Source organism: Heterodontus francisci, chromosome 5 (assembly GCF_036365525.1).
Source record: "Heterodontus francisci isolate sHetFra1 chromosome 5, sHetFra1.hap1, whole genome shotgun sequence".
Taxonomy (NCBI): Eukaryota; Metazoa; Chordata; class Chondrichthyes; order Heterodontiformes; family Heterodontidae; genus Heterodontus; species Heterodontus francisci.
In genome coordinates this window covers 163674198-163697435 of record NC_090375.1, presented here as the reverse complement: position 1 = coordinate 163697435, position 23238 = coordinate 163674198, and the positions used below count along the sequence as shown (strand labels likewise).

Sequence of the window (23238 nt, the reverse complement as noted above, 5' to 3'; positions counted from 1 at the left end):
GCAACGGCTAAGAGCATTTATGTAGTGCTGAAAGAGCACTCCTGCTCCTCCTGACATCACAAAAATATCAAATTTGTTTGGGATTGGTTTCTTTTCTTCTCAATCGTCATGATCTTGTTGAATGATGGAACAGGTTTGAGGGGCTAATTGGCCTACTCCTGTTCCTATGTTCCTAAAATAGCAATTGGGGTGGTCAGACCCTGACTTGCATCTTGAATGGGCCTATCACCTTTGGGTGCACAATGGTTGACACCTTTGAAAATGGTGTTGTCTGCATTTTTAGGGATTAATGGTAAAGCTGCCAATCCCATTTTGAGGCTGTTACTGCCCCATTAACTTCAGGAGATATAATTTAACATCAAGTCCAGTGAGTGAGACGGTCTGGAATGGAAAAAGTGAGCGAGCGAGTGAGTGGAAAAAGTGGCACAGAATGTAAGAAAGGAACAGTTAGAGAAAGTGAATGAGTGAAAAAGGGAGTATACTTAGAATAGGGACGGTGAGTGAGAGACCCATTGGAATTGAGAAAATAAATAAGAGAACAAGAGTAAAAGCCAATAAAAAGAAACTGAAATAAAGAAAATGACTAAGAACTATAATACAGACAGTAACAGCAAGAGAGAGCACAAGGAGTACAGACACTAGCTGTGTGTGAGAGACACATGAGAGAGAGAGCAATTAGAAAATAGAAATAACAGTGGAAGAAAAGAGAGAACCTGGAAAAGAAACTGAAAGCATATGCAAGTGAGAGCCAGAAAGAACATAGTGGAGGGAAGGAGAAATAGACTTTGTAGTTTTCGAAAAGTTTTCTTGATTTCCAATTTGAATTGCACAATTTATTAAGCCTATCTAATGCATTAAAGATGCAGTGAACTACAGATTGGTCTCTAGCTTGTTTTAGTTCATGAAACAATGAAAAGGTATAAATATCATTGTCTAATTTATGTTTTTTATGTCTGTTATTTTTGATTAACAGAGCTGTGCTATAATAAGTGTGAGATACTGACTATGTTTATTGTTATTCTTTTAGACCTGGTCTCTTACCAAAATCAGTGAAACTAGGTATCCTCTACATGTTAACTATTGGGGAAAATAGTTCATTTTGCACAATTGAAGGTTTTGGGTAGTTTTGCTAGATACTTTATGAATAAATTTGAACTATCATCTATAAGAATATTGTCTTTTATAGGATATTACTTGAAACACACCTAGATCCATTCAACCCTCAGTGTTTAAACTCTGAGTTAATGTAACTTGTGCAGATGAACTGAAATGAATCATGATGGTTTCAAAATGTGAAGGATTTTAGAGAGTATTTAGAGAGCTTTAAAGGTCTGTTCCAAAAGCAATACTCTCAGATAGGTACTAACAAGAGCAGTGATTATATGATGGCATGATCTTCCAACAGATAAAACTCTGGTACGACAAAGTTGGCCACCAGCTTATTGTTACAATACTTGGGGCGAAGGATCTTCCTTTCAGGGAAGAGGGGAGGCCAAGGAACCCCTATGTGAAAATTTACTTTCTTCCTGACAGAAGGTAGGGTTCTTTAATTGCCTTTCCGCATGAAATTGTTCATGTAAAATATTTGCCTCCTGATTTTTTTCTTTTGAGAATTTTACCTGATTTATCTGATTAATCTTGTACTTCGTTCTCCTCTATCTTAATTTGTGCTATTTGGAATTCTATTCTGACTGGGTAGGCAGCTGGCCTGCTTTTACTCTCTTACTGGACTTTACGTGGTTATGGGAATGATCTCAGATGATTTACACTCTAGCTTAATTATAGTTGCTGCTCTTTGATAATTTATCTGAGTTGAGCATGTAGAGAAGTATAGATGTAAACCTACTACTCCAGGGCGGTACAGTGGCGCAGTGGTTAGCACCACAGCCTCACAGCTCCAGCAACCTGGGTTCAGTTCTGGGTACTGCCTGTGCGGAGTTTGTAAGTTCTCCCTGTGATCGTGTGGGTTTTCGCCAGGTGCTGCAGTTTCCCCCCATAGCCAAAGACTTGCAGGTTGATAGGTAAATTGGCTATTGTAAATTGCCACTAGTGTAGGTAGGTGGTAGGAGAAGGTGGGGATGTGGATGCGGTAGGGAATATGGGATTAATGAAGGATTAGTATAAATGGGTGGTTGATGGTTAGCACAGACTCGGTGGGCCGAAGGGCCTGTTTCAGTGCTGTATCTCTCTATGACTCTATAACATTTACATGATTACACTGCCCATTAGGTCAATTTTACATTAATTGTTAAAAACTGACAAAATATACTGTACATACAGTGAGACAAATTCTGCACCATTTTACAGAATGTAAATGGCAGAAATGTCTCCCAGAGTATTACATCTAGATACATTTATGTTGGATTTGAAGTGCCATCATGAAACAAATTTGTATGGTAAATGAACAATAATGCTACCTTTACACAAATGAAAAGTGATTAAATACTATGCGATACATGTTGCTCAAGGCACTTTCCAAAGGAAAAAGACAGACCCCGTGCTCTTATTGATTACTAATTGCAAATGTTTAAGATAATTGAAATTTACAGTAGATAGGTGAAAAATTAATTCTTACAAATGTGCTCCAGAATAATGCACAGTCATAAGGGTGCAATTTTCTCTCACGTAATTTTGTGGATAATGAGGAGAAGGTTCCATCCAAAGCTGATCGATAACAATGTTTACAAATGAGCTCAAGGGTCTAGAGAATAATCATCATTTTAGTTAAATATCTTGGGAAGCCCCTAGTGATTCCACAGGCTCAGCTGTTTGATGGCTATACATCTTACCTCACTGAAACTAATTAAGTTGATGCTGAGTAGAAACAAACCCATTTCTACAGTTTAAGAAGAAATTCTTTTTTTAAAGAAAACGTAGAACGGGATGTCATCTAAAACCAGCATTTTGGATTTGTTTCAATTGTAAACTTAACGGACACCATTTGGCCGGGATCTTGTCCTGACGATGGGGGTCTTGACCACTGGCAATAGTGCCAGTGAGAACCGCGCGTTGCCTCCTCTGGGGAAGGCCTGCCAAATCAAGTGCCAATTAGGCACTTAAGTGGACAGTGGTGGGCCTTCCCCAGGATTAAGGACCCTGGTGATGGAAATCCTGCCTGCTAGGAGGTGTCAGCCAATCAGAGGCTGGCGGCACTTTAGCTGAATAGTGTCACTGCGGAGTCAGTGGCTGCTGCCGGTACTGGTAAGTCAACATGGGGAGGGGTTTTGCGGGGCAGCGGTCATGGGGGAGGTGAGTGTAGTGAGGTCGGCAGCAAGGGCAGGGGGGTGGCTGTCAGTGGATTCATCCCTTCCCAATGCCGATTCCCTCGTTCAGGCGCTAAGAGCCTTTTAACGAGGGACCCCCCCCATTCCCCCCCCCACTCCCTGTAGCCGGCAAGCAACTCATATGGGTCTGCTTGCCACAGGCCCACCCCCGGCGGCGGTGAGATGAGACCCTTAATTGGGCATTAATTGCCCACTTAAGTGCCTCAATCGGTAGCAGGTGGGAAGGCCATTCAGTGCCTTTCCTGCCCCGAATATAGTTTGGATGGAGGTGGGAAGGTGGCGTGGTCCTCTCAACCACCACCATCCCACCCACCACCATCCCACCCGATTATATGCTCTCCCCGCTTTCAACCCACCGCAGGGAGAGCATAAAATTCCTCTCTATGTGAGGGTAAATTTTATGAATTCGCTCTACCAGTCCAGAGCCTGGAGTGCATATTGATAATCAAGGTCAGTGGGCCCAGCAGGATTTTCCTTCCATAACATATATTTCCACTAGACTGAAGGCAGACACAGGATCCTTCGCCCGAAATAGGTACCTTTATAATAGTTTTATAATGAAGAAGTGATGTAATTACATCGTCCACATCATTTTAGAGCCAATATGCCAGGTCAGTGGCAGCTGCAAATCTGCTCATATATAATGGCGAACCAAGGTGGACAGGTGCTGAATTATATACAGCAGTTCTTATAAGAACATTCATTTAACAATTTTAAGACCATTTCTGTACCTTTTTTTCCTGCTGCTGCTTAGATTCTCATAAGCTTTTGTGCCAACTGATGTAATTTTTATCTGCCCAAGCAACTTTAATGGCACCAATTGATTTCCCAATCAAAATCTAGCTTTTTGATAAGCCAGTAAGGTGAGATGCTACACAGAACACTCTGCAGATTAGTTGCTTAAAGCCAAATCCAATACCTGCACAAGCAAATCCTCAGACAGAAGTGGCCAAACAGTGCAGGCAAAGACTTTTATTCTCAAAGGAAGCTGGGACTGTAGACCAAATTATACCATTAAGATATGGTATAAACTGATGAAACTTAGGGGGGAATTTGATGCTCTCCTCTGCAGTGTGTTTGGAGGCAGGGAGAGCATGTATTCAGGTGGGGTGGGGGGAATGGAACCCGCCACTTTCCCACCTCTGCTGAAATTAAGTCTGGGGTGGGTAAGCCTGTGAACGGCCTTCCCAGCCCGCAGCCAACTGAGGCCCTGAAGTGGGCAATTATTCCTCATCCCGCTGCAATTAGCTCAATGGCGGCAGGCCTGTCGACGCAGGAACACAGCCAGAAAAAAATTGCTTGCCGAATCCGGTGGGGGGGGGGTCCCTCGATAAAAGGCACTTAGTGCCTGAATAAGGGACCTGGCATCAGGAAGGGGGGAGTCTGCTGAGATCCACTCCCCACCCTTGCTGCTGAACCCCCCAGCACCCACCTCCTCCACAAGACCTCTCTCCCCCTGACCTACCTGTGGCCTGGGTCCTGCACTGCTCCTGGGCCTCGGGTGGGTGCTGCACAGGCAGCAGCCACTGCTTCTGCGGTGGCACTGCTCAGTTAAAGAGCTGCTGGCCTCTGAATGGCTGGCAGCGCTGAGGGCGGGACTCGATGTCATGGAAGACCCGCCGCTGTCCAGTTAAGTGCCCAATTGGCACATGATTCAGCAGGCCTCCCACAGAAGGGATGACACGGGGTTCTCGCTGATGCTTTTGCTAGTGGTCGAGATCCCCGATGCCCAGATAAATCCAGGCCACAGTATTGGGTATTTCTTCAGAAGCATCCAATAAGAGTGATATGTCCTGCTTCACATATTATGCATAAAAGGAGGCGTGCCAGAAAGATGAGCAGCCAGCAAAGCCTGTGGCTGCACTCATCAAGATGCCACTAACCATGCTTACATGCAGTGTTGCATGTAATTGACAGTGATTGTGGAAAAAAAAATCTGAGTGTTAACAGATGGGGATGATACATGGTACAGCAGCATCCCTCTGGTAACCTCATCATGGAGCATTATCTGAACTCCAGAAGCTACCAAATAGGAAGTTGATTGCTGGGTAGTTCTGTCACCTGCCTGCAGACTCCTTCCCGCACACTGAGTTTGCTTTCCCTTCACTTTTGTCTGCCTGTCATTTCTTCGCTCTCTTCCCCTTCAGCCTTGGATTCAAATGCTGTTTTAATCTTTCCAAGGTCACAATTTTTGTTCCTCTGTTCTTTCGCTCCCACCACTCATGTGCACCCTGCACTCACCTTGCATGCCTCTTGATCGCCCATGAAGGATCACATTGGAATATGCTTGATACCAAGACATGTCTTCTGCCCTCACAAAGACATACATATCCTCAAAAATTAATGAACAATTACTCTTTTAATATATCTTTATAAGCTCTATTTACGGTTCTAACTTTTGTCCTGTGATTGTTTGCCAGTGACAAAAGCAAACGAAGAACAAAAACAGTGAAGAAAACACTTGAGCCCAAGTGGAACCAGACATTCATTTATTCTCCAGTTCATCGGAGAGAATTTCGGGAACGGATGTTAGAAATCACCCTGTGGGACCAAGCTCGAGTTCGAGAGGAAGAGAGTGAATTTTTAGGAGAGGTAACAAGATTTCAAAGAAAAGTTTCTATTGAAAGAAATGTTACATTGGCCCAGACTTTGCTGTAATAATAATGGCAAGACTAACAGCACTCACCGTTATTATGGGGTAAATTAGACAGCAACTTATGGAGTATGCACATATGTAATTAAACACAGAAATTCAGAAGTTGCTGTCAGAGATGCCCTGCTTCTCATTAGGATGTGATGTTGCAGTTCTCGCCGATAGACTTGACATTGAAATGAATGCAACAACATGAACTTTTTGTTCTTGTTTACTATTTGCACAATAAAATGGTGAATCAAGTTCAGGCTAGTGCATTCAGGAGTAAGTGCGATTCTAACGTTGTGACAAGTGATAATTATTGCTGAACAACCTCTCTAGCCCTGAAAAGATAATTTTACAAATGTGGAATCGCATTCCCTCAGAAGAAAATTAATGTTGAAGATTTAAAAATAAATATTTCTTTTTTACTCTTTCTTTCTGACTCTTTTATCTCCCTTCCTTAATCCCATCTGTATTTCTCAATCTTTATTTCACTTTCTATACATTAGTTGAATTTAATTTATTTTTCCTGCATTATGCTTCCTAGTTTGGAATCAGTGAGGATTCTACAACCTGATTGGTCGAAGAACCTCATTGCTGCTTGTTTTCTCTGCACACATGTCACAGATCCCCTATAATGGGCGCCGTGCTGGAACAGATGCTGGATTAGAGCACGTCTCCACTCTAAAGTTAGCAAAACATTGTAGGTAGCTGTCATTGAGTTGAATGATGAGTGCCAGTCTTTTGCCACTGACCACAAAATCTGGGCCATCATTAATGTGAAATCTTTACCTGTATTGTTCAATTTCTTAAATATTTCAACAACATTAGTTTCCTTACAACTCATTTGTGATTATTTTTAGAATATTATATCATAGATTTTAAACTGTGAACTTGATGGAGCAGTGTATCACCAGCGTAACATTTTAGTTCTTATACTGAGTGTTCCACTAACAACTAAAATACAGAAAATGTTCCTCCCACCTTGGCAGACATCCTTCATCCCAATGCAATAGATCTGTATTTTAACTGAGAACAGAGATTATGTTATTACTTCCAGTACTTGCTCGCACTAAAAATTCTAAATTAAATTGTTCGTGATTTAGCCATAATGGTCTGATTTCCTATTTTACTTTCCTGGTCAGCAAATCTCTTGTGCATTTGCAATTATCAGTTCCTGTTATGTACATTTCAAATAATAATTAGCACAAGACAGTGTTTTTGCTCTATGTTGTGCTTTGTTTAAGTGATAGCACCAGTGCTTTGTTGGAGTTTTTGCTTCTTGTATTAAGGGCCACAGGGTGGTGTTAAGTGATTACTTGCTGTTAATCTTGGACTTTGTGTTGCACTGATAGGGAACAATCAGATAACAGGATCCAACTAAAACTGGCTCACTCTTGCTCCAATCAGTCAGCTTTTCCTATGAATGCCAGTGGCCAGATTTTGAGGAATGTGGAAAAAAGACATTGCAGGTGCAATGCTATGAATGGGGAGTCAGCTCGTGTGTTACTGGCAGAAAAATGCCCTTCCTCTGAAACAAGCTGCTGTGCATAATGGGAAAAAGGAACATTGATACAGGAGTAGGCTATTTGTGATGCATATCAATGATTTGGACTTGAATGTAGGGAGTATGATTAAGATGTTTGCAGATGATACAACTATTGGCTGTGTGGTTGATAATGAAGAAGAAAGCTGTGGACTGAAGGAAGATATCAATGGACTAGTCAGGTGGGCGGAACAGTGGCAAATGGAGTTCAATCCAGAGATGTGTGAGGTAATGCATTTGGAGAAGGCTAACAAGACAAGGGATTACACGGTAAATGGTAGGGTACTGAGACATTTAGAGGAACAGAGGGACCTTGGAGTGCATAACCACAGATCCCTGAAGGTGGCTGAACAGGTAGATAAGGGATCAAGAAGGCATATGCGATATCTGTCTTTATTAGGTGAGACATAGAATATAAGAGCAGGGAGGTTTTGCTGAGACTATATAAAACACTAGTTAGGCCACAGCTGGAGTACTGCGTGCAGTTTGGGTCACCACACTGTAGGAAAAATGTGATTGGACTAGAGAGGATACAGAGGAAATTTGCAAGGATGTTGCCTAGACTGGAGAATTTTAGTTATGAGGAAAGATTGGATCGGCTAGGGTTGTTTTCTTTGAAACAGAGAAGGCTGAGGGGAAATCAAAATCAAAATGTCTAAAATTATGAGGGGGTCTAGATTGAATGAATAGGAAGGCCTTATTCCCCTTGGTTGAGGGGTCCATAACCAGGGAGCATAGATTTAGGGTAAGAGGTAGGGGATTTGAGGGGAAAGGTTTTTACCCAGAAGGTGGTGGGGATCTCACTCCATGAAAGAATGGTTATGGCAGAAACCCTTACAACATTTAAAAAGTACTTGGACATGCACTTGAAGTGCCGTAACCTACAAGGCTACGGACCAAGAGCTGAAAGTAGGATTAGGCTAAATGGCAACTTGATAGCTGGTGTGGACATGATGGGCCAAATGGCCTCCTTCCATGCTGTACATTTCTGTAATTCTGTGATTTCTATGATTGATTCAGCCCCTTGTGCCTGCTCCACCATTCAGTTGGATCACGGCTAATCTGCAGTAAGAAGAGAAACAGATAATCAAGAATCTTTGGAGTGACAGCTGGTGTGCAAAGGAACCTGAGAGTGTTTCTTTGGCAGTTGTTTTTTTTTCCACAGGAGTTATTCTGGTTTTTTGTGGTGCCTTTGTCAGAAAATACTGTTAGCTTTTGTGTGTTTGTGTGTGTGTGTTGGGGAAGGTGCTTGGTGGTTAGAAGTTCTGGTGGATCTGTTTTCTTTTGGCAAGTATTTATTTCTCTGGAGAATGGGGGTTCAGCAGATATTGTAGCATTTTCTTTGGGTGGTTTGGGGAAGAATGCCTCTGGCTTTTTCGTCAAATGACAGATGGGGAATGGTGGCCATATGGATTGGAGAGAGTTTTTTTTAATCACTGAAAATTGCTGCAAGTTGTCAGGGACTAAAGGACAAAGTTTTAAGGACAGGACTGGATCACTATTTAGAAACCAAATAAACACTTGTATTTATATTGTGCCTTTCATTTCTTCAGTGCATCTCAAAGCCAAGTACTTTTGAAATATGGTCACTGTTATGATGTACAAATGTAGTAGCAAGATTCCATTGACAGCAATGATCATTTTTTTTTTAGTGATGTTGGTTATGGGACAAATATTGGCCAGAAAACTGATAAGAACTTCCCTGCTCATATTCGATATAGTGCGATAGGATCTTTTATATGCACTTGAGAAGGCCACTTGATAGGGCCTCAGATTAACATATCGTCTAAAAGAACAGGGGAGCTTGTTTGTGGGGCAGGGGTGGAGAACCGGAAATGTCGGGAATGGGAAAGATCAGCTGAATTTAGGCTGGCCAGCTGCCAGCCGAGAAAGCCAGTGGTAGTAGGCATAGACCATTGGGCACGGTCCTCAGCAACTGGGAAACATTGTGGGTTGATGGGGGGGAGTGGGGTGGGAAATCAGGAGTGAGGAGAGATCGCAGGCTCGGGATTTTGAAGTTGAATGATGGGGTGAGGACAACCAATTGCACAGAAAATTTGCTTGAAGGACCATAGTGAAGCAGACCTGCTCCTCCTGGCCCACAAGCAGTGCTATAAAAAAACACTTACCTGCTGGATCTGGCTGCTCCTGCCTCCCTTTAGCTTCCAATTCTCCCAAGACCTGAGAAACGTGGCCGCCTGCTGTTAAATTTGAATGGCTGCCTAAATCTCTGGAATGGACTTTATAGAGTATTAATATATTATACTGATGGACTCGTCTCTCCAGACCGGGTTACTTGGATGCTCTCAAACCCACCATAGTTAAAACGGAAGTAGGTATGTCCTCCACAGTTTGGGGTTGGGTTTCACACATCTGCCAATTTAGTACCCCACCTTGACCCCCTCCCATTCTTCGTGAAGTGGTTTAAAACTCCCCCTTCCCACCCCCCTGGAGTGCTGGAGTGGGGGGACGGGGTCAAATAAATGGAATGAATGTAGGGGATGATGGGAACAGGTGAACTTTAAACTTTATACAATCTGGCAGGGGGAAGGTCAGATTTCAAAGGTAAGTGTTTTGTGGGGGAAAGGGCAAATACTTAATGTAATTTTTATTGTGGGGTGGGTGGTGGGAAAGCGGTATTAGGATTTTATTTGATACATTTTGGGGAGGAGTGTATCTGTAAAAGTTCAAATTTGCTGGCAGTGCTGGCTGCCCTTTAAAAAAGGTGCCAGCACCTGCACATGAGCAGCTGAGACCATTGCCGGTGTTGGACAGCCTGCCCCCTCCACGTGATTAGGAAGGGCAGCCGACCCCGGCTATTTAAATGAGCCGCTGTGTGGGAGATCGCGCTGGCTCTGCGGCGTGCGACCCGCATCTGCTGGTCGCCATTTTTTTTGCCCCTTGCCAAGAGTGGCACCAGGCTCTTTAAAACCCAGCCTGTTGTCTGGAGTAGACCAGGCAAAGCGAGGTGGGTACACAGTGGGGTGCTAGTCAAGGCTGCTCCAAGGAATTACTTGGACCGTATAAAAGGATGAATGATGCAGAAGGGGACTCGGCCATTGAAAGCTGGTGCCCTTGGCACAATGCAGGTGATAGGGAGAGTGGGCAGCAAGTGCTCAGATAGTGCAGGGGGTCATCCTCCTAGCATCATGGGGGCATAAGAGCAGAGGGCAAGGCAGCCAAGAACAATTGAGCAGCCACCTGACTGCAAGGAAGGCAACACTGGCAATGGGGCACAACTCTTAGATTCTGGGCCCAGTGACAATGAGGAGCAACACCCTCCGGGGGAAGGGTACAGCCCTGGGCATCAAGAGGGCAGGGGAGAGGGTTGAAGGGCAGGAAGGACATGGAGGCCATACCTTCAGCATAAGACCTACCGACGAAGATGGAGCTACCTGGAAATGACCAGTGTCACAGGAGACTGCGACTCACCAGGCAGATGTACCCTCGCGCTAAAGATCACACTAAAGATCGCGCTAAAGGGCGGCACAGTGGCGCAGTGGTTAGCACCGCAGCCTCACAGCTCCAGGGACCCGGGTTCGATTCCGGGTACTGCCTGTGTGGAGTTTGCAAGTTCTCCCTGTGTCCGCGTGGGTTTTCTCCGGGTGCTCCGGTTTCCTCCCACAAGCCAAAAGACTTGCAGGTTGATAGGTAAATTGGCCATTATAAATTGTCACTAGTATAGGTAGGTGGTCGGGAAATATAGGGACAGGTGGGGATGTTTGTTGGGAATATGGGATTAGTGTAGGATTAGTATAAAATGGGTGGTTGATGTTCGGCACAGACTCGGTGGGCCGAAGGGCCTGTTTCAGTGCTGTATCTCTAATCTAATCTAATCTAATCTAATCACACACCTCACAGCACTGGTCGCCATGCTCTGCCAGTAGCCGTCAAAGTCACTGTGGCTTTGAGCTTCTTCACTTCTTGTCTCTTTCCAAGGATCAGTTGTAGACATTGATGGCATCTTGCAAAAGGCAGCGCACCACTGCATCTCGCAGGTCACCGATGCTCTATTTGCTAGAGCTGCACAATACATTCAGTTTACAACAGATGCAGCCTCACAAGCGCAGAGGGCAGTGGGTTTCGCTGCTGTCGCTGGACTCCCCCAGGTGCAGGACATCATTGATTGCACCCATGTGGCTATCCAGGCACCAAGTGATTGGCCAGTGAGATTCTTCAACAGGAAGGGCTTCCACTGCTTCAATGTTGAGCTGCTGTGTGAAACAAGAGCTTCCTGGATGTGTGCGCTCCCTTTCCAGCCATGACACCTTGATCTTACGCCAATTCAGGCTGGTGCAGCTCTATATTGCAGCCCCTAAATTCCTTGGATGTATTCTTGGGGACAAGGGATATCCCTTGAAGAGATGGCTACTCACCAGTTACGAGAGCCCCGGACAGAGGTACAGAGGCAAAACAACCGCAGCCATTGCTCACCAGGACCACCATTGAGCAGGCAATCAGGCTTCTGAAGATGTGATTCTGGTGCCTGGACCAGTCAGGTGGCTCCCTCTAATACCCTCCTGCAAGGGTCTTGCTCATTGTGTTGGTCTTCTGTGCTATCCATAACATGACCCTCCAGTGACGTGTGGACCTTGAGGGCGGTGAGGCCTTGGAAGGAGACAGCTCATTGGTGGAAGAAAAGGAACAGGAAGTGGAAGAGGCAAAGGTGGGTGGATGCAGAACAGCGAGCTGCTTTGGCTGCACAGGGAGGTGGCCGGGCCTGGAGCGATGCTCGAAGGTCTTTTCAGATGCCATGAATATCAGGAATCATCTTATTCAGGAATGCTTCAACTGAGCCCCTCTGACCCAGGATGAAGGGCATTGTATGGAACTCACTCTGAGGTGTCTTTGCTAACACTTCTACCCAAAACATGGAAGCTCTTACTGCCGATGAAGGGCGCACATCTGCCCAGAGGTTTTGCCATCATCATTGAGGAACCCTAGATCTCCTTCACCACTTCATACCTCTTTTCTTGTCCCGCTATCAGTACAAGGAGTCTCACACGTGTGGCTTCAAGTGTCATTATTTACACAGTACTCAGAAAGGAAAAGAGTGCTCAGTAACAGCAAGAAGACAACTCAGTTACCTACACAGTGCTCTTCCGGACATGGTGACCTCCATGCTCAGGCACTTCTATGTGGTGCTTTCCTTGTGGCCTCTCAGCAGGTGGACGCAGCCTGCTCACTTGTTACGGCTTGTGGCTGAGATGCATGCAGCGATCGTCCTCGTCGTGAAGGTGCCTGTGGATGTGTCTCCAGAGGCTGCTGCACCTGTATCATTGCAGGACCGGCCTCCATCACTTGGGCCCTGCTGCACAGATGCCCCCACTGTCAGAGGGGCCAAGGAGGCTGAGGATGATGAAGGTGCTCCACAAGGGATGTCACCCTCATCATCCTCAATGACATCCTCAGCACTTGCCAGGCATTCTGGATGGATGGAGGGGACCCCCAGCTGGGGCACAACTGGCATCCACTCCAAACATCTCTGTGCCATCAGTGCCATGACTGTTCCATGCGACATGACGTGGCATGTATCCTGTGCATGTTAATGCGTAGATTCTGCATGCATTCCGTGTGTTGCTACATATGGCTCTCCCTGAGGCTGATTACTCTCTCCATGGAGGAGCTCATGCACTCATAGTCCTGAGCCATGGTGGCGCACATGAGCTGGATGGACTCCTCCATTCTCTGCCCATGACCCTGAACTGCCTCATGGAACTCTGACATGTGGGAACACATCTCCTGCTGCTGATCTGGGTAGAGCGTTTCCTGTGACTCCTGAGAACCTGCATCTGTGCCCAACTGAGCAGGGCTGCGTCTTTCCTCCCTGCTCCGAGGGGGACTGACCACAGCTGCCTCTGCCTTTGTCACCTCCTCCTGCACACTTGTGCCGTGATCATCACCCACTGCCGCCCTATCTAAATGTGCACGAGACCCCACCGATATGAGTGTATCTGCGCTAGTGGCAGGTGCACTTTTACGATGTGATGGTGCTTCTTCAGATCTTTGCATCCTGCCTTGGTGATGAGAGGGAGAAGGCCTCTTTGGGTGGACATCTGCACCTGTGGGAGACACAAGAAGAAATGCTGAGAGATAGTCTTGGAAAGCAGAAGCCTCTGCAGTGCTGAAGCTTCCCATTGCAACTCAATGTTCAGCATGCTGTATGACAGGGTGGAGTCCCATTACTGAGCACATTGCCCTTTGCAATCCTCATGCTACCATGAGTGCCTATTTTGCCAGGACAATACTGGCTATTTCCACTGCTCTATCCTCCATTGGTGTGACGCTCTGAAATTAGAGTACCCTTCCACTTGTTTGGGCCCTCTCTCGGGCATTTTGTGCTTTTTTTTCTCCTGCAAGGATAAAAGAGAGTGTAATAAAGCACTGCTGTGCTCAATGGCCAATGGAAATTACTCCAATTCATTGGAGGGTTCACATTTTAGTGCTGGCAGATCCTCAACAGCACCATGGCTCAGAGCCATTCTGAGGCATCAGTAAGTGGCCTGAACACACACCTGTCTCAGGTTCAGGAGCAGCATGCATGCTGAGGCTCCTCAGCTGGTGTGTCTGCTGGAGGGTAAATATCCAGAAGCCTGTCCTAAGGGTTGGGATAACACTCACCTTGCCAGAGCATATCAGGTCATTGAACTTTTTCCTGCGCTGGATCCAGGTTTTTCTCACCGCACTGACAGTGGCAGCAATATCCATCCATGCCTGCCTGGTCTGTCAGGGTGGCCTCTTCCTGCCACCCTCACCCTCCGGGAAGAGGACCTCCCTCCTCTCCTTCACAGCCTCCAACATCATCTTCAGGTCCACGTCAGAAAAACCAAGGGGCTGCCCTGCCCTGGGTTCCAGACCTCTGGCTCTGCTGGGACATTGTGCAAGTCAAATGTTCTAGACATCTCATTCTCCAGTATCAGTACTCAAACGGCAGCCGTTGGCCCACCTCTGTTCCCACCCCATAGCTGTTAATTGGCTGCCAAATCTGCCTCCATATCAATTAAGGGGTTTCCCCAGTGAAACACGGGGCTCATTTCTGTTTCTCTCCAGGGGCCAGGTTTGCGAGCTGGAAATGGACCTGACTTTCATTTTCTGCCCCTGCTGCGAAAATCCAGCTCTTGATACGTAATTTGTACCTCCCTACTGCACATTCCCATGAATCATAGTGATTTTAATGCAACACACTCACATGGTCTTAAATCAATGCTGTTTTATTATTAGCATAACATTTAGTTTATTGAGGTAGTGTAATAAGTTGTAGATCTTGCAGAGAGAATTTAAGAATGACTTAATCTCCGGGTTCAAACACTGGCCCGGAATTAACTGCAGCTGCATTCTTGGTCCTAGCCTGATGTATACAGGGTAAGCTTGATTTGGAGACAGAGGCGGCACGACCATTCAGTGGGGATCCTGTTGCTGATAATAAAATGAAACAAAAGACCAGACCTTTGAAATTATGCCCTTTATACCCAAGTTCAGGTCATCAATATATATCAAAAGGAGCAGTGGTCCAAATACTGCCCATGCAAAACACCACGGTATAGAATTAATTTTATGGCCCCTCGGAGATGGGCCAGAAGGTGGGGATGGGCCATAGAATCGCGATGAGAGGCGTGGGGCAGAGGGTCTGCCGCTGCCTTCCCGTCGCAATGCTACTTTGGTGGGAGAGGGATAGGTCAAAGATGGCATTCTCACCCAAGGACATTTGAGGCCCTTAAGAAGCCAATAACCAGCCACTGAAGGGCCTCTTCCCTCTGCCACTGGCATTAAGCCAAGGGGGCCTCTGCCATGCGGAGAAGTTGCCCAGTAAAAGGCAACCTCCCTGCTGGCTTGGTGGGGGTGCCCTCCTCCATGGGCAATCTGTGGCCCACAAAAGGGCTCCCACCAACAAAGAAGCCACCTCCCTGTAATCAACGCACATCCTCCTACCCTCCTCGCCAGGGCCTGCTGGACTGGGCCTCCAGCGCTGCGACTGGGTCCAAGCCCTCTGCAGAACCGGCAGTGGCCACCGCTCCTGGAGGGGATCCAGGCACTGGGCTCTGTTAATTGGCCTGGTGCTGTACAATCGCACTGGAGGGGGCTCCAAATGGCCAAGGTGGGGTCCACTGTCAGCGCAAAATTCAGCCCGATACTTCCCTCCAGTCTGAAAAACAACTGTTCACCACAACTCTGCTTTATGTCTCTTAGCAATTTTCATATCCACGCTGTCATACCCCTTTAATTCCATGGAATTCAATATCCCAGAATATTATGGCTTTGCTGTTTACTAACACCATAATGCCCTGGGATTTTAGTGGCAATCATAATGGCATTTGCTATTATTTCATCATTACTATGGCACCAGCAGCTTAAGATGTTGCACCTGTTTAATTGATATGATTGTAACTCACTTCCAGCAGCTTTGATTCTATATATGCCATTGTCGTGGAAGATACTGAAAGGTCTTAGAAGCAAGATGATATAGGATCACCAAGAAAATTTGGCAGCTATTAGGAAATCTCAACTTAGATTCAGAAATTGGAGGGGATGCCTCACCATCTGAGTTTTTTTGAGGAAGCGACTCCATTTGTGAATAGCATACGATGTTGTATTTCTTGATTTCCAAAATTCCTGGAATGAAGTGCTGCATAGACTGGGACATTGGAGAAGATTTCGTCATTCGGTAGTCAGATATTATGCTAGATGGGTAACTGGTTGTAAGCTTGTAAGCAAAGGTTGTTATGAATGGGAGTAAATCTGCATGGAGCCAAGTCATCTGTGGAGTCCTCCAGGGCTCTATGGTAGGGCCAAAATCATGATTTGGATGAGATAAATAATGGAATCATTCACAATTTTTCAAATGATATACAAATATGCACAGGTTTTGGAAATTTAGGCTAACTCAGTAGGCTGCTGTAGAATATTTAGGGGGATGGCTGTCATTGTAGCTAAGGACAGTGTTATGTATTTGAGTCTGGGAACCTCCAGGCACATGTATACAATACATTGGTATCCACTAAAGGTTACAGAACAGGAGAGGGACCTGGGAGTCATAGGTTAACCATTGAAAGTCATAGGTTAACCATTGAAAGTCCACATGAGGTGTGACAGGCCATTGGGAAGGCAAATAAAGTTTTTGTTAGTGTTGCGAGGCAATATTTTTTATGAAGATTATACTTTTTAAAATATCTCTTGGGATGCTGGCAATGCTGACAAGATTAGATTTATAGCCCATTTCTAATTGCCTCAAGAAGGTGGTCATGGCACTTGTCCTTGAACTGTTGCAGTCACTGTGGTGATCTTTCTCCCACAAAGCAGTTAGGTAGGGAATTTCACACTTTTGACCAGTGACAATGTAGGTCTGGTGATATAAATACACATCAGGATGGTACATGACTTGCAGAAGAATTTGGAGCTGATTGCGTTCCCACAGTATTGCTTCTCTTCTCCTTTTTAGCAGTAATGGTTGCAGTGGAGGGAGGTGCTATTGAACTAATCTTCTTGAGTTATTGAATTACTGAAATTAATCCCATAAAGAGAATGCATACTGCAAGCATAATGTGCCAGTTGGACATTAAGTCCAGTAGTGGTTCCTGCACAATAGGAAATATTGAGGCACAGGAGAAGATAAGAAAGAGGGTATCTAAAATGTCACCCAGTCTTTGGGCTCACTTATCAGGATAGGCCGAAGGTGTTTTTTTTTTCGTTTATCGGATATGAGTGTCGCTGGCCAGGCCAGCATTTATTGCCCATCCCTAATTGCCCTTGAGAAGGTGGTGGTGAACCAACTTCTTGAGCTGCTGCAGTCCATGTGGTGTAGGTACACCCACAGAGCTGTTAGGAAGGGTTTTTGACCCAGCGACAATGAAGAAACAGTGATATATTTCCAAGTCAGGATGGTGTGTGGCTTGGAGGGGAACTTGCATGTGGCAGTGTTCCCATGCCTCTGCTGCCTTTGTCCTTCTAGGTGGTAGAGGTCACGGGTTTGGAAGGTGCTTTTGGAGGAGGTTTGGTGAGTTGTGTCTATGTTAATTCTGACATTATCCTTCTTATACCCAAGTCCAGACCATCTGCATATGCAGATAGTGAGGAAAAGAATGTGAACCTAACAATAACCTCTGGGGTGCACAATTTCTAATGCTTTATTAATCCAAGCCACATACATCACTCTTCAGTTCTTCATAGAATCATAGAAAATTACAGCACAGAAGGAGGCCATTTGGCCCATCATGTCTGCACCAGCTGCCAAATAGCCATCCAGCCTATTCCAAATTTTCAGCTCTTGGCCTGTAGCCTTGTAGGTTATGGCACTTCAAATGAATATCCAAGTACTTTTAAAATATTATGAGGGCTTCACCCTTAACCACCCTTTCACGTAGTGAGTTCCAGATCTCCACCATCCTCTGGGTGAAGAAATTGCGCTTGAATACCCTCTAAACCCCTACCTCTTGCCCTAAATCTATGATCCCTGGTTATGGACCTCTCAACCAAGGGGAATAGGGGCCTCCTATTCATTCTATCTAGACTCCTCATAATTTTCTACACTTTAATTAGGTGTCCCCTCAGCCTTCTCTGTTACAACGAAAACACCCTTCAGTCTATTCAATCTTTCCTCATAATTAAATTTCTCCAATCCAGGCAACATTCTTTTAAATCTCCCCTGTACCCTCTCAGGCGCAGTGGTTAGCACCGCAGCCTCACAGCTCCAGCGACCCGGGTTCAATTCTGGGTACTGCCTGTGTGGAGTTTGCAACTTCTCCCTGTGTCTGCGTGGGTTTCCTCCGGGTGCTCCGGTTTCCTCCCACATGCCAAAGACTTGCAGGTTGATAGGTAAATTGGCCATTAGAAATTGCCCCTAGTATAGGTAGGTGGTAGGGAAATATATAGGGATAGGTGGGGATGTGATAGGAATATGGGATTAGTGTAGGATTAGTGTAAACGGGTGGTTGATGGTCGGCACAGACTCGGTGGGCCGAAGGGCCTGTTTCAGTGCTGTATCTCTAAACTAAACTATTGCAATCACATCTTTATGACAGTGCAGTGATCAGAACTACACACAGTACTCCAGCTGTGGCCTAACTAGTGTATTATACAGTCCCAGCATAACCTCCCAGCCCTTATATTCTGTGTCTCACCTAATAAAGGCAAGTATCCTGTATGCCTTCTTGACCATCTTATCTACCTGTCCAGCCACCTTCTGAGATCTGTGGACAAGCAGTCCAAAGTGCCTTTGTTCCTCTACACCTCACAGTGACCTATTGTGTATTCCCTTGTCTTGTTAGCCTTCCCCAAATGCATCACCTCACACTTCTCCAGATTGAAATCCATTTGCCACTGTTCTGCCCACCTGACTAGTCCATTGCTATCTTCCTGCAGTTTTTAGCTTTCTTCTTCAATATCAACCACACAGCCAATTTTTGTATCATCTGAAAACTTCTTAATCATACCCACTACATTCAAGTCCAAATCATTGTGCCACAAAAAGGGAGCTAGTACTGAGCCCTGCAGCAATCCACTGGAAACAACCTTCCAGTCACAAACACACCATCAACCTTTACCGTTTGCTCCATGCCTCTGAGCCAGTTTTGGATCCAACTTGACACTTTGCATTGGATCCCATGGGCTTTTATTTTCATGACCAGTCTGCCATGTGGGACCTTATCAAAAGCCTTGCTCAAATCCACGTAGATTGCATCAAATGCACAATCTGCATCAACTGTCCTTGTTACCTCCTCAAAAAATTCAATCATGTCAGTAAGACACGACCTTCCCTTAAAAAATCTGTGCGAACTGGCTGTGACTAATCTGTGCCTTTCTAAAATAAGATTTATCTTGTCCATCAGAATTTTTCCAATAATCTTTCCACCACCGAGGTTAGGCTGACTGGCCTGTAATTACTTGGTCTATCCCTTTCTCCCTTTTAAAGCAATGGTACAATATTCGCTGTCCTCGAGCCCTCTGGCACCACACCTGTAGCCAGAGAGAATTGGAAAATGATGGTCAGAGCCTCCGCTATTTCTTCTCTTTGTTCCTTTAAGAGCCTCGGTTACATTTCATCTGGGCCTTGGGATTTATCCATTTTCAAAGAGGTTAAACCCCTTACTACTTCCTCTCTCACTATTTTTATTTCATTTAACATTTCACACTGCTTTTCGCTGATTGCAATGTCTGTATCATCCCTCTTTTTGTGAAAATTGACACAAAGTATTCATTAAGAACCATATCTTTTTGTTCATCAACTTTTTATCCAAGCTGTTACAGTTCAAGTGCATGGTATAAGAAGAAATGTAACAAGCCACTTGTTGGACACTTAATGATGCCTACTGAAAATCTAATGTGTTCCTTCTATATCCAAACTTCAAGCCAATTTGTTAAATTTATCCAGAACCCACAATCTTCTGATGTAGAACTAAGAGTGCTACCAATAGAGACACGTTGTCTACTTGAGTGCAAGATGACATGGTTAACAAACAGAGTAAAATATACCCACAGTATTGCATTTTTAGGAGATTGCTAGGGAATAACTATACTGTACACTTTATATAAATAAAAGGTATATTATGAAGATCCATAGGATGCAATTTACATCCCATATGTGTGCAATAAAAATGCAGGTGGGGTATGATCACAATCACGTCCCACAGCTCTTCTCTTGTATTCTATTCAATATCAGGTAAGTAATGTAAAATAAGTTGAAAATATATGAATATTGATTTGACTGAGGTTGGTGTCATTGTGAATTTTTTCATCACAACCTGCATTAGATATGATTATGTCAGCATGTGATGCACTTTTTTCTCAAAACTCTAATTTTTAAGCATTTTGAATGCTGTGTTGACTACTCTTGGATTTCTTTGTGTTATATTGCTGACATCCAGTACTATGAGTTCCTTGTTTTCCTGATTTCAGATTCTCATAGAATTGGAAACTGCTCTCCTGGATGATGAACCGCACTGGTACAAACTCCAGACCCATGACGTTTCATCAATGCCACTTCCTCAACCTTCACCATATATGCCACGCAGACACCCACATGGTGAAAGCCCAACAAGGAGGTTACAAAGTATGTTCAGAGATATTAGGTTTTTTATTTTTTGTTTTCCTGAAGAACAAGTAGAATTAATACAGTTTGAATGCAATCTGAACTCATTAATGAATGATATCAAAATGGAATCCGTTGACAAATGGGGATCAAAAACAAATTCTTATGTCTAATTGATATTTAAAAACATGGCACTAAAAGGTTGGTTATAGGTTATTCAGTGGCATAGAAATATGGGCCAATGCCTGAATATTATATCTTAATTAAGATTTTCTTTTTCTGCTGCATTGTTCCTACCACTATTGTATTAGTGAGAAATAAACATGCATGGCACTGCCAGATAAGGAGCCATTGTCCCTTGATTAAGGCATACAAGGAATTAAATTAAGATGGCATAAGGAAGAAATGCTTTTCAAGCATTGATGCATGGTCCTACAGAATGATGGACAATTTTGCTCCACTGACTTCTCAATCTCTGCAAAATTGCTGTTGAAGCCAAGAGATTCATCACAAAGATGAAGAAAAGTTAGGAAAGTTAACTCCAGGATTCTCTTGTGCAGCTCCAAATGGCTGATTCAGGACAGAATTGGTGATAGCCTAGGAGTCCGTTACCAACCTTACCCTCATCCTCTCTTTCTCAGGTGTGGCACATTCATCACCACGTGTTGGCATAAAAGTATGCAAACACTGTCAGTGATGCTTGCTTCTCTATACTGCAGGGAATTTACCCAATCATTTCCTTCCTAACTTGTGCAAAAATTGGAAAATTTGAAGAAAAGTCATGGCTCTTTTTCCACATTGTTGAATAGCATTAAGCATCACACTTTGTGATCCATTTGCCAGTTGTTTACAAAACAAGAATTACGTTTTGGTTTCAGTTAATATGCTTATAATGAACATTACAGCATGTTTGATTATGTTTCAACAAATACTCAGCAGGGATGTAATAAAGGTAAAAAAACAAGATTTCATCCAGTTCAAGACTAGTATCTAAAAGCATTAGGTCAGCAAAGTTGTGAAAACCAATATTATGATTTCATTAGTGGAATCTATAAATATAATTGTAACAAAACCCAATGGAGGGGGATGAAAACAAACTCCATTTGATTGAAGTCAGCATTCAGCATCATCACTCCTTGTGTTTACTCTTAAACTAATATTGCCTTTGTCACAAGAGGTTCAGCTGTGGGCTCTCAACAACCCAAGACCCTTTTCCCCATTCCTACATAAAACATGCTGTAGTGGTTATTATAATTATTAGTAGATAGTATGTATGCAAGTTTAGCCAGTAGTAACAGTTCTACAGCTTTCGATTAGCTAGCTGGCTTTATTTGTATGTTAATACTGCTGTATTGGTCAAACAGATTGCTTAGTGCTAATAGTCTATTTGCTAATAAATTATTTGCCAACATGCCTTACCAGCATTGATTATATCTTCTGACAAGCTAGGCATATTATCTGTTCATTTCCATTATGTTGCTAGAATATATGCTTTTTGCTACATATTTGTTTCATTTGTATTCCATTCTGACATTTATTTTCCAGATACAGGTCCTTTTGCATTAAATTCAGGTAAATTACTAGCATAAATCAATGAATTAAAGTGATAGAAACACTTGTTGGTGTGTTGGACACCACTTGAGAGTGACTGTTACAGAGTGCTCTGGCTGTGCATGTAGAGATGCAAAGATACTAGATCTCCTTAACCGAGCTTTAATTCCTATCTCAATCCTGAATGAATAGCTATGCTGCTGATGGTAATGTTACTTCTATTGTATTTATATATTTAAGTGGATGCCCCATCAATCACGTCTTTACTATTTTGATGTGCCTGAGAGTGGGTTTTTCACAGTTGCTGAAACAGGTCTTGAAGATTTATTTCTGAAAGCTTAATATAATAGATCAGCACTTATTTGGTTATATTTTTGATTAAGAAAGAAAATGTTCAGCTCAATGGTCATCAGTGTTTCCTGTTCCTCCTCATTCTTTACATCTTACACAGATGAACTCAATTATCAATATATTTGAAAATCTATTTTTGTATATATTTTTAAATGCTGCATAGTCTATTTTAGGTGGTAACTAGCTAGCCAAAAGGAACAGTTTTAGAAATCTGGGCCAAATAAAGCTCAGCCACTGCTAAACTGGCGAAAATCAGGTAACTTAGCATAGATCAGGAAGGAAACCTTAGAGGTGTGTCATATAGCTCAGTACCACACTAGGGGCTGGATTTTACCAGCCCCTGACATCGGGGACCATGGCAGGGGGACCCGGAAAATACCTATGGGAGAAGTCCGCCACACCCCATTTTCCATCGGCGGTGAGGCCACATTGGCGGCCCCCTCCCGCCACTTGGCGATGGAACCTTAATTTAAAGAATAAAATAAATGTTAAAGAATTGATGATCAATTACCTGGTCCCGACGGCTGTCCCACGCTGATATTCCGGCCGGATGCCGGAACTCCCATGCCTTCTGATCTCCGTTCAGAGATCTGAGGCGTAACACTAGTGGGGAGGGGGGGGGTGGTGAAGTGAAGTTTTCAGGGCAGGGGACGGGGGTGGTGGGAAACTGTTCCTATTGGTTGTCGGGATGGTAGGAAGGGGTTGAGGGCCAAAGTTTATAAAGTTCAAGAGGGAATGTTTGGGATCACATACAATGATTTTTTTGGGGGGGAAGAGGGCATTCAAAGGGCAATTAAAATTGTAATTTTATTTTTTGAAGACCGGGACCTTTGAAACTTTCAATCTAACT

General features: G+C 44.1%; 1 protein-coding gene across 1 annotated transcript in view; it reads left to right on the top strand.

Moving 5' to 3' along the window:
* The window catches only part of rims2a (regulating synaptic membrane exocytosis 2a), a 749410-nt gene that overhangs the window by 230381 nt on the left and 495791 nt on the right, over positions 1-23238 (top strand). The window contains exons 10-12 of the mRNA XM_068032308.1: positions 1406-1536; positions 5705-5876; positions 20354-20507. Of these exons, the coding sequence (XP_067888409.1) occupies positions 1406-1536; positions 5705-5876; positions 20354-20507 (457 nt within the window). The remainder of the gene's footprint in view (positions 1-1405; positions 1537-5704; positions 5877-20353; positions 20508-23238) is intronic.